Source organism: Drosophila innubila, chromosome X (assembly GCF_004354385.1).
Source record: "Drosophila innubila isolate TH190305 chromosome X, UK_Dinn_1.0, whole genome shotgun sequence".
In the NCBI taxonomy this organism is placed as follows: domain Eukaryota; kingdom Metazoa; phylum Arthropoda; class Insecta; order Diptera; family Drosophilidae; genus Drosophila; species Drosophila innubila.
The window spans coordinates 19,049,204-19,061,949 of NC_047626.1; the positions used below are offsets into that span (position 1 = coordinate 19,049,204).

General features: G+C 32.4%; 2 protein-coding genes across 2 annotated transcripts in view; both read right to left on the reverse strand.

Annotated features, from left to right (window-relative positions):
- Positions 1-61: 61 nt before the first annotated feature.
- On the reverse strand, positions 62-1,174 carry LOC117792271. Its single transcript, XM_034632334.1, has 3 exons — positions 1,148-1,174; positions 732-1,088; positions 62-677 (listed from the first exon to the last, which is right to left on the reverse strand). Exons 1-3 carry the CDS (start codon positions 1,160-1,162, stop codon positions 183-185), a joined length of 867 nt encoding a protein of 288 aa, XP_034488225.1. The 5' UTR covers positions 1,163-1,174; the 3' UTR covers positions 62-182.
- A 4,294-nt stretch (positions 1,175-5,468) lies between these two features.
- Positions 5,469-12,746, reverse strand: part of LOC117794166 (allatostatin-A receptor) — a 33,099-nt gene continuing 25,821 nt past the window's right edge. Inside the window, exons 5-9 of the mRNA XM_034634682.1 lie at positions 9,270-9,388; positions 7,304-7,379; positions 6,302-6,457; positions 5,768-5,873; positions 5,469-5,697 (exon numbers count right to left, since the gene is read on the reverse strand). Of these exons, the coding sequence (XP_034490573.1) occupies positions 5,772-5,873; positions 6,302-6,457; positions 7,304-7,379; positions 9,270-9,388 (453 nt within the window). The 3' untranslated portion in view covers positions 5,469-5,697; positions 5,768-5,771. The remainder of the gene's footprint in view (positions 5,698-5,767; positions 5,874-6,301; positions 6,458-7,303; positions 7,380-9,269; positions 9,389-12,746) is intronic.

Below are 12,746 nucleotides of genomic sequence, written 5' to 3' on the forward strand. Positions count from 1 at the left end.
GAAATAATAATAAGAGTAGGAAAAATTTATATGGTATAGAGTTTTTTATTTGTGTGTTTATTTGTTATATTTTAAATTTTATGTTTGTATAAAGTACAGCAAAACTTCTAGATGAAACATACATTTGCAATCAATTGATACAAAGTATAAAATAAAATTTAGCCTAAAGGGAAATAGAATCCTTAAGGCACAAGGGCGAAAAGAAATCCAATTATGAATACGACAACCAAATAAGTTAAAACAAATTTAAGAAATTTTTCTGTAGTTGGGAACCAGGTACTAACAGGTCTAACCACATTGGTGCCCGGAACGGAATCAATAATGTTAGAGTTATTGTTATCAGGGAGATCGGTGTCCTCCAGATGCATCTGATCATTTAGCTCAATTGCTAAAGTCGGCTCTGTTCCAATCTTATTGACATTGGCCATTAAATACTCTAGATATATTGGACGCCTTAGGAGTGTTTCAATTGAAGTCATATCGATTTCGGTTCGATGTCCGATTCGAGGTGCTGGTCGAACCACTGCATAATTGACTAATGGCAATTGATTATCGGTTGAAGCAAAGAAATCGTGAATCGAATTAGACAAATTTGAGCTTTGTGAATCGGATAAATTATTCCACATCGGATAAATCCCATCCAGATCTGTAGATCCACTAGAATGCCGATCCGTACTCTGTTTGACGAGCTCACTTAAGTTTTATTTCCTAATTTGATCATTAACATTTACCTGATTGATGCTACCAGTCGAATCACTTGAACTGGAACTGTCACTAAGTGTCGTGTCTCTCATAGACTCTCCTATGGTTGACAAGCTTGTGCTTGGTCCCTGGCTGGTTCTACTCTGCCAAAATGGCTTGAACGGATCAATTGTGGTGGCAATAAAATTGTCTAACTTTTCCTTTTGGTTTTGCAGTAACGCCCCATTTTGGGACACATCCATGTCATCCGGAACGTGAACTCTTTTCGACTCTTCTAAAAGATATTGAGCATAGCGTTCATTGATAAATGGCTTTAGTTTCTGAATTACCGCTAGCACATAACTCTTTCGAAACAATTTATAGCTGTTCACTTTGAACTTTGGTGGCTAATGAAGAAAATATTAAAAAATATATTTAAGCTTACAGTGGCAATGCTTTAACTTACGCGTATCTGAGCCATGTTTAAATTACAATATATTTCGTTATAAATTGTTTAAAAAAATATATATCTATTTATTAGTTAATCTTATATTTGTTGAAAGACTCGTGTGATTGTGATATAATGAGAATTCTTTTATAATGCTTGCTACGATCCAAAGTCAAATTTAAACTCTTGACATAATCGTAGTAAAACTTCTAATCCAAGTAGACAATTTTAATGGAATACGATATTTATTATAACGATGCGATAGAATTATGTAAGTATCAAATATTTCAAAAATGTTTTATGTATCTCAAACTAATCTAAAATTATATTCTTTGCAAGGGCTTAAAATAATAGATTATTTTTAGAATAATTTGATTGCATACTTAGAATATCAAATTTAAATCAATTAATTAGCAAAGTTAACACTATTGCCACGAAATTGTTTGTTTTTTTCTTCAAAAATGTTGAATGTAATTGGGAACTTAGTTCTTTAAATTTTTTTAAATCCATAAGCCATTTCGTATGACTTAGAATTTCATTGCAGTTTCCATTGGTCTTGTACCAGGGTTGGCAGAGATGTGGCCAATTGGAGTTGCGCCCACAAAAACACATTTTCTTAGCTAAATAATGTTACTGTTTACACATGTTGCCAATTTACTTGGCTAAAATCTGCGCAGGTCGGTTGTCAAGTGAAGTTCTATTTGCCTTTTGCCTGGATTGGCGCTGTTGCCAAAGCTCAGTATTACATTGGAACCCCTTGAAGATGGTACACAAATTCAATGAAGACAAACATATGTTATTTTTTCAAAAAAAAAAATGCTAAAATGAGACTTACATTAGTGCAAGTGCAAGTGATAATGGACGGATTTGATATCTCATTAAATTTGAGAACTTGAAAAGCTAGCTAAAGTCAATTAACATTTCAAAGAAAACGAAAAATTCGAGAATTTCTTAAATATAAATGTTATGAGTTGGTTTCAGCAGAATGAGTTTCAGTTCGGGATAGGAAGAAGTTAAATTCTAAACGTATACTATACTTGGAATATTTTACTCAAAGATGACGAAAATGAAATGAAAGAATGACAGAAAAATGGATCTTATTCAGCTGATATGAACGCCAAAATAATTTAAAAAAGAATGCATTTTTATGTTTTTATAAGTATTTGTATAAAGTTTAATCCTTACGATATTCTTTGAACAATATTCAATAATTCTACTCCAAATATGAGGAAATGGGTAAAAAACTGTTATAAATATATTTTTTTATCTCCATTCAAACAGCTGAAAATTTATTTTTTTAGATCTCCTCTGGCTGAAAGCAACTGAAAAAAGAGTTGGAGACGATAGATTCCGGATTCTTCTTTGGAAGCAGAAACTGCTACTAAATATCGAATAGTAAAAAATAAATATCCATTTTAGAGAATTATTAGAATAAATTTTAAGAATAACAATTTGTACATTTAGTATAAGTTTTATTAACACAATAATTCAATTTATTGTACAAACATTCATATTCAAATACAATATAATTCAGTTTTTTTTACCGTTCTTGTTTTCTGTTTTTTTTTTTGGATTCTCTATGAATGCAAAATAGAATTTGCATGACGAGAGTTACATTGTTCTATCAATTGTTAGTTTTTTGTTTTGCTTCGCGATTGGTGAATACCCTATGAATATATGTAAGTTTATAATAAGTAGTACGTACATTTAAATTACTTTTAGTGTTAAAAAAAACCTTGCGTATATTTAAAATTTTTACAATAATTTTGTTGTTTTGTTTAATTTGTCTTAATTCTAAAATATTTCAATTTGTATTTGTTTATTGTTGGTTTGCAAATCGTTAAATTCAAATATTGTTCAATTCCACAACTGTGCTAGGAATGCAGTAGGTTACATTTACAATTACAATCATATGCATATAACACACAATAAATCCACAAGTTGTTAATCTCCAATTTCGTTTTAACATATTCCAATATGTAATTCGTTCTCTCTCTTCCATCGTTTTGTTACCTTTTTTGTTTAATATTTTAATATTTTTATCTTATAGCTACGTTTTAATTCGGCAATGCCGAAGCAACCGAAAAACCATGGAAATCAACCCCAAATCTAAATACTTATTCAATAGTCAAATATAAACATATCATTTACATATTTTTTCAAATTATACTTATAATTGATAATAATTTAGTTAATAATAAATACGTTTTAATGGTCTTGGTATTTATTACATTTCAACAATAGTATATTTTAGTCACTTAAATTAATGTAGAAATATGCTTAATATCCTTGCAGCGCATTTTTCAGGCAACTGGCGAAGGATTCTAGAATATAGTGCTTTAATTCCAATTATTTATTCAATTTGTAGTAATACTTTCAATTGGTGAGTTTCGTTGATATTTGTGAAAATATAACGTTTTCATAGAATCAATTCATTATCTAGACAAATTTTACATTTACCACTTTTATGCCATGAAATTTGTAATTTCGCAGAATTCCCTTACTATAAAAGCACGGAAATTCAAGCATGTTTAGTTAAGTTGACTGCCCTTTAACAGCTTTAAAAAAACCTCTATGGTCAAACTTTGTGTTAATCGAGCTCAAAGAGTAATTATAGCCTAACCGAAACCGCTTGAAAATATATAATTTTGATCCCGATATATTTTTTATTCACAATGCTATTCGCAAGAGTATAAAATCAATTTAAGAGAGTGTCAACAGTCAACAGACAAGTGTTCTTAATTCGGAATATATTATTGCTAACATATTTTAAATAAATAGTTTAAGAAGATGCGTAAAAAAAGAACGAGAATATCGAAATTATTGAGCGGTTGTATAATTGAAATTCCTGGTGAGGCTGTCGAAAGACTTAATACTCTAGAAAGTCGACACATGTTGCAAGTTGAATGCATTTTGTTGTACTTATTGTTTGAAATATCTCTTAATTTTGTTGTGTTATTGCATAATAATATTTACGAATATTTTATATAGTTAACTCATCGCATTATACGAAATCAATATATTTTGCAGCACATTGTAGATCGAATATATGACGGTTCTGCGATAAGGAGAAATCCAAAGACACATTAATTTGCACTTTAAGGATTCTTTTATAGCTGGACCTCAATGTGCTCGCTCTTATGTAGTTATATTCTGTATAAATCACATAACATCATTACGAGTATATTTTTAGCCTCAAATATTTGAATATATGTATGTATGCTATATAGTAATCTCTTGATATCTACACACAGACATGGACACTGACACATACAAATATGCATGCAAGTTACCCTATAGACATACAGGAATTTTGTTAATTAACATTTGTTCGTTTAATCCTATATTAATCCAATTTTAATGACATTTAAATTATTTCTCTTTAATGCTGTCCTGCATTTGAAGCAATTCATTTGACAGGATTATATTTCACGTATTATTATATTCTTTTATTCGGTTTAATGCTATAAAAGTAAGCCTGTGAACTTTATGTAACTTTAATTGGGCCAAACTCATGTGAATTTAATGTGATTATTTTATTTACTTTGCACTTTTGTTTTAGTTTGTTGCAAAATATTTATATATCTCGTATATTGTACATATGCAGGAAATCGTAAGTGTGTTGTTGGAAATTTCTTCAAGAGCTCAAATTGCCAAGTTACTTAATTAAATTAATTTTTGTTTTATATTGTATTTCAATTTCAATTGTTGTCCCTCAGCGTACCAGCAAAAGGTTTTGGTACGGTATCGTTTCGTTTAACAGATCTCATGCTGTAATCAAGTTTTGTTTCAATATAATTCAATAGACGAATCAAATATGTACATAAATGTATGGTATGTATGTTAAGGTAATAATGAAGGTTGAAGAAGGGATTCAACAATTGGGAATAACGGTTTTCACATACATCTTAGTCGATAGCATAGGTTTGATCCTGTCCTTTTATTCATCTTTATTATTTTTATATTACGTTGTACATTTCTTAAAAGAGTTTACTTCTATCGATTTCGCGTTTGTAATAATTATACACATATATGTTCGCTTACACACGAATTTTTTATAAGAATTAGATTGCAACTATGCGATCTTCCATTATTTGGTTATTTAAATGTTATCGAAACTTTTGGAATCAGAAAATAAACATAAATTTCATTTGAAGTTTTGGGAATGCATAGATGCTATTTATAAATTATTTAATACCAAATAACGCTTCATCAGCTATTACGTAAATAATGAACTTTCAGAACAGACGATTTAATCAATCAGTATTTTATGAAGGTCGATTTATGCTCTAACACTTTCCAGTACGCACCGAACAATATTTTTAATACAAAATATAGTTATATATATGAAATTATTTATCTAATGCTTAATCAATTAATTTTGCAACACTCAGCACTATAATAAGACATATTAAGTGTGTGCGTTCATTGGTTTAGCAATATATACTAAAATATGCATATGTAATTTTTGCATTAGGTAACTGCATTAATTTTAATTAAAAACTGTCTAGTTGGCTTTTGCGGTCGCAATGCGAACAAAAATCCAATAATAGCTCCACAATTGCCAACTGCAAATAAAAAAGAAAATAGTCAGATATAAAAAGGTGAGAAAGATAGAGTATGCAGAGGTTTAGTTACCAGCTTAGAGCATTTCAGGGTTGGACGTGCCGTTGCCGGTTGTTCGAGTTGTCTTTGTTATCTGCTGGTTGTTCATAATTGGAGGCGGGCTGCCACACCAGACGACCTGCGGAGGGATGAGTAAGAGAAAGGGGTAAGAATTTGGCAATCAAATGAATTAAAGTAAATTTAATTTAAAATAAATATATAAATATATATAATAAATACAATGAAAAAATATTTTATATATATATAATTCATACTTGATATGTAATATTTTAAAATTAAATTTAGAGATATAAAAATCCTTGATCCTAATTCGAGTGAAATAATACAAAAATAATATGAATACAATTAATTGACTTTTTGTTAATTTCTGAAGTTTATGTGATATTTCGTTAAACTAAACATGTCGTTTTTAATGTTTGGTGTTACTATATTCATGATAACTTTGGCATTTGAATATGTTTTTGTTTAAATTGTAATTCGTTTTCTATTAATATAGTAAAACTAAAAATTTCTGCATGTATTTGTACTACATTTACATTAACGTACCTTGCGAAATGCCTTGCGAAAGTTGTCAGAGAGAAAGGCGTAGAGTATCGGGTTGATGCAGGAGTTTGTGTAGGCCACAACATGGGATATTATCTGGATGATGACCGTTAAGTGTGTTCCACCGTACATGTTCAGAGCCTTTAGGACCAGGATGACCTGCAAATGTGCCACAATATGTTATAAGTAGAGCATTTCATAAGTAGAGGTCACTATTTTCATATCGGTCGCCTTCTGTTTATACTTAATTGTAAATTGCATTTGTAATTTGCAGACGCAATGATTTTGTGCAAACAATAGAATGCAAATACAGAGGCAAACTGTCAGTCAGTCAGTCAGTCAATCAGTCAAACAGCTGCATCTTCGTCTTAAACATTATGAGTAAATAAATTGCACCATTTGCTAAGCGTAAATGTCAATTTGTTGACTAATGACAGGCATGAGAGTTTCCCTATTTCTCTAAGTGTATTCACAAGTTCGAGTTGCGTGTATTTGCACAGTTCTTGTCATCTGTTTGCCAACAGAACTCAACAGCTGCAGCTTTATTTAAATTGTGTCACTTCAAGTCTCTAGTGCCAATGACACAAGCCGCAAATATTATTCATAGTTGGCAGCCGATTAATCTTGAATAGGAGCAACTTGCAATAAATAGTGTCAAAGCTAGATTTGTTTTACTTCAAATTTCGAAGCTTTGAAAGCACAAACTTAGCTTTACCTTAATTTTTAATTTACTCTCAGAAAATCATATATGTAAATATGTAAATAACTACTAAATAAAGCCTGTTATCAATTAAAAGCTTTATCAAATGTTGTATGCATCAAGTGACACCTTAAGCTATTGTCATATGGACTTATGAAACAAAATATTAAATGCTCAAATCGAAGCATTTAAATTAAAGTAACTTTGCGCTCAAATTTGTATAACTCAGATGCATAAAATAAGTAAGTTTGTTTGGTGAAAGTAATGTCAAACTTTTTAGCACTGGGACCGGATATAATACTCACATGTATAGGCAGCCAACAGATGGCAAATGCCAAAACCACAACAACAACCATTCGTGTAACCCGTCGTTTTCCCTTGCTGCAACAGAGAGAGAAAAGAGAGAGAGTGAGAAGGATAGAGTGATAGGGATATTATAGTGTAATACATATGTGTGTGCATCTAAAAAATAAGAGAGTAAAATAAATACAAGTGCAGTTGAGTTTGCATACGCTGTCTGATTTATGAACTGATGCAATCCAAACTCGCGCCTTTTTCAACAATTGCCGAATGCCAAATGCACAATCGCCTCACACGCGACGTATGCGCAATTTTCATATGCACATGAGCATTCCGCTATATATGTACATATATAACACACACTAACATTCTCATTCTCATTCACATTTTCATTCACACTCAGAGTCACCCACACTCATTGTCGCAGCAAGTCATACGCATAATATGGAATTGGATTTTTGATTTGGTCCAACGTCTATGAGGCAGACAGGGAGAGCATATAACACATCACGCATACGCCGCATGGGACGCGCTTTAAAGTTGAAAGACGCAATTTGTAACATGTAATGCGAGTCACAATTTGTGTTTACACAACGCCCATTATTTCTTTGTTCTTCTTTTATGCCTTTCTGCTCATTTTCTATTATTTTTGACTGTCATTCTCTTCTCAACCATTCACTTTGTCAACTTCCTGTCACCGCCTTTTTCATTTTTTTGCTTTTGGCTTTTTGTTTAAACAACATTTGGGTTAATATTTCATTTTGTCACCTGAAAATAATTGCTGCGTAATAGAAATACGTTGCAGTTGATTCAATGGAGAGCATAATTAGCTCCTTTTCATTATTTCTATTTTTAGTGAGTCATTTATTAAAATATGATGACAACTGAGGTAATTGAAGTATTTTTGTGGATAGATGCTATTACATCAATTATGAAAAATGTTTTAAAAAAGCTTTTTAAACGAATTTTAGCTAATATTTAATTGATCAACTGCTGTAAAGATACGACTAAACGTAATACATGTTATTATAAAATACTAACAAATATGTAAAATTTAAATAATTAATAATAATGTTTCAAAAATTAAACTAAATTTTAAGCCCTTATTTTATATCTAACGTTGTGCATCTGCTCACTTTCAGAAAAATAACATAAATTCGTATTAATAGAGATTTTGCATTTTTAAGAATAAAGCATTTAGCAAGGTCAAGAAATAGAAGGAGAATATGGTATTTAATGGTCTTTTTAAATTAAAAATTATCCAAAATTATATTAATAATAGAAATGACTTTAAAATTGTGCCGGAATGAATTTGAATATGGATTAAGGTCTTAGTTATAAGAAAACTATTAGTTGATTTTAAGTTTTAATGTTTAATTTTTGAATTTCATTAAACACATAAGAATTAATTCCTTCTTAGCTCAAGCTGAAGTTAAGCAAGTTATTTATTATTTTATATTTTATCACAAAAATATGATGAGTCGCAGAAGTTTTTATCCATGTTCGCACCGCAAATTCATTGACCTGCAATGAGGCAGCCCAATAGCGAATGAACTATGGGGGGTGAAGTGAGCCGAAAACAGAAAACTGAAAGCAAACACACAAAGTGGGAGAAAGAGAGAGAGAATAGGTGTGAGGGAGTGCACTTAAAATTTATGAGCAACGCCCACAACGTTCTCTATTCTCTATATGTAGTATGCCTAAGCGTAATAAAAGGGCATTCGTCATGCCACATGGGGCAGGTGCAGCTACCGCTGTGTGTCTTCAATGTGTGCCTTTTTGTGCGTGTGTGTGTGTGTCGAGTAAACAAACATACAAACAAACAAACAAACAAACAAACAAACAAACAAAGTGCCCGCAGGGTTAAAATTCCAATTCCAAAACCCAAATGTTAACCACTTCTGGTTATTTTTTTTCGAGCTGTGTTATACGCGGCGTATGCGTAATATTTGTGACAGTGTCTTCACTCACCGCGACTCGGCCGATGGTTTGCAGCCTGGCGCAGTCTTCCACAATCGAACCAACATGCCCATATATAGAAAACAAATCAGCGTCAATGGAGCCACGTACGATGACAAGAAAAACGAGACCTGAAAGGAAATACCAAAAGAAAGAGAGAAAGTTTGAGCAAGCAGTAAAAAAGTACAAGAGATTAAAAGTTAAAAGTCATCCTCAGATTTAGTTTGAGTAAAGTTTTAAAATTATGCAGGCTTTCAATTAATCAAATGCTGAATGGTTTATGCCAAGGCTGCAAACCTCCAAAATGTTGTTAAAGGTTCGCTTCGGCGGCTCGAACCATAGAGCAGGACATCGGTTCGGTTCGCGAATTGGTTTATATACCCCTTGAACCCAAGGTTTGGTTTTATTTCATACAAAAAATATTTGTATTGTTTTACATTAACTCTACATTTTGAACTAATAAAATTTTTTTTTATTTTAAGAAATCAAATTTTGATGATATTTTAAATTTATTTGAAGATTTAAATATGACTTATTTTAATCTAAAGTATCAAATAATTGCGTTATATTAGAAAACCATAATATTTAATTAATTTTTATTTTTTTTCCCGAACCGAACCTTTTATTTTAGAAAGCGGTTCGGTTTAGGTTCAAGTTCGCAAAGTAAATACATTGAAGGGTTCGGTTCATGATCCGGTTTTACGAGGTTCGGTTCAGAACCGGCTTGCAGTCTTGGTTTATACAACTATTAAAGTTTGTTATATATTTTTTGCTTATGAATTACCTAATTTAATTTTACTAAAACGTGAATTATTTGCAAGTCAGCTTGCCCGACATGAAAATATCCTTTACTAAGCTTAAATAATTATCAACTGCATCAATAAACTGACTTACAGTAAAATGTGCATAAGAAAGTTTCTTTATTACAACTTTAATTTCCTTAAGGATGTTTTACATAGGTTTTCCATTTTATGTCATGTAAAGTTTTTCCTGATGTTATTCCATTTCCCATTTTACATTTACTTTGTTTTTTTTTGTTTTTATGCGTGTTGTGCCGAAAACAAAATAAACACTCATTTAAATGTTTATGCTCAACGTGGCATCACTTGCAAATAGCTTAATAAAATAAATTTTAAAAGATAATGTGGAGGATAACTAACTGGCGACAGTTGCACACAACAAGTGCTTGGTCACCCTTAGGTTCTCAGACTCCGACCCAGACTCAGACTTCTCACATTCTCCTTCCCTTTTTGGTTGTTGGGGGTTGCCATGCCATCTGCTGCCATGTCAGCGGCTTTTGTTTTTGCATTGGAAATTGCCAAAAGCACTGACCCGTAACACCGGCAGATATCAGATACCAGGATACCAGAATACCCTTCTGTCTATCCACTGGGACTGGGGAATCTTCATTGATGTCCTCTAGCAGCTGCCGTTACCATTCTAATTTCAAACAGACGTGAATATAGCTAAAGAACCAACAACTAAATTATGTGAATATTCTCGTCCTATTTCAACTAAATTAAAGCTGTAAAGCGAGCTTAATTTAATGTGCTTTAAATTTGCAATCAAAGTTTTGGGTGCGCTTAAAGTTTTGTAAGTTAATGTTAGTATTATAGTATTAAATAATATCTAATAATTTATGAGCTTTTAAACCTTTCTACTGTAGAGCACCAAGATATTTGTATCGCTTATTTAGTGTTGTTGAATTCATTAAAATAGTATTTTCCAACCCTGCAGTTTATATCATGTAAGGCTTTTATGTGTTTTCTAAGTATCATATATATTATGGTTGCCCAACAAGTTTTATTATATGTAAAATATTAAAATCATTACATTAAATTTTGAATGTTTCTTTAATTTTGCTCGATTAAACTAATGCGTAAGTGTTATTTAGAGCTGGTCTCATTGATATCGTATTCTTATGTACATTTTACAATAATCTCACCATGGATGCAGCGACAAGTGGCACATGTGGCACATGTGGCACATGTGGCATGTGTGTGTGTGTATAGTTAAATGTGGTAATCGATGGCCAATCTGCAGCAAGAACTTGGCTTGGCTTGCTGTCGATAAGTCAGGCATAAAACTCATTTGAGCTGCGTTAAGTTTCAAGTGGTTTTCAGCTGGCATAAAGCTGGCAGCCAAGTGTAAATGATTAAGAGGGAAATCGAGGTGGAATCGGTTCGGTCTGGGTGGAAAACAATAAAACACACTCAGCGGCAAAATATGCAGAAAAAAGCGTGAATAAACAACGGATGGTTGTGATTCCGCACAGTCAGAATACGGATACGGATAAGCAGTGCCGTGCTTAATGCAAGTTTCAGCCGGGGAAAAGCTATAATTATGTTTTAATCAATACTTCTGTTAAATTAATATTTCATTCAATAAGTGTCAAGATTTGTAAAAGTAACACTAAAAGATGATATCCCCGGGACGAGTACCCCCATGACCCCCCTTCTTGTTACGGCTCTGAGGCCTTTGTCTCGGCTTGGATCTGAGATTGAGTCGCGTAGGCGGCAAATTGTAAATCTCAATGAGATGCTTAACCAATACAAAAAATGCACAAAGGTGGGCAAATGTAATGAAACGGAAAGCTATAAATGGGATGAAAAATTCGACGGAGGCTAGAGGAAATCGCTCATGGCACCATTGTTAATAATCGCGCCCAGCCACAACATTCACGTTCACGTCCGCAAAAGTGCAAAAAGGGGCAGTGAAGGGAAGAGGGGGATGCGGATGCGAATTCATTCATATGGCAAAATGGCCGAGAGCAATGGAATCGAAATCACTTTGGTTGGATTACCCGCCATGGCCAATGAACATGTCGTATGTTATTGACACGATTCCATGCTGTTCTCGACAATAATCTGCACTGACATTTGGGCCTGGCCTGCAACAAGCAGTCAGAATGCTGAAAATTCTGGCAACAACAATGTGTCCACACACTTTTTTTTTTGTAGAATTCTTATTTTCATATTTTTGCAATTCTTATGTAGTATAAATTAATGTGTTAATCGTAAAGGAAATTGTTTCTGATGACAATATCAGCATGTCGATGTTATGGTTGATGATAACCAGTTTAACGGAAACGCGCAAATGACCAAATTTATGACACATTCAAGAATACAATGGATTACGCCTTCACAGCCACCATGACAGGTTGCATGCCACACACTTGTCTCGTTATTTCGCATTCGCATTGCCTCTCATAAAAGGAAATATGTCATGCCGCAAATGAAACAATAATCAGCAACTTCGCATATCCTTATTGTGGAGCATCATCGCCTCTCTGGCGCTGTATATTTTCAATCAAAATTATACGGGCATTTATTCGGTTTACATTTCAGTCTACCTCAGTAACAACTAATAAAGAGCTTATTTTTTTGTAGCTTTTTCTTTATATTCATAAGAACACTTAAATTAAAATGAAATGAGAAATTCCTTTAGTTATACATATTACTTTCCCAAGTCTTGTAAAAGCATTGCACC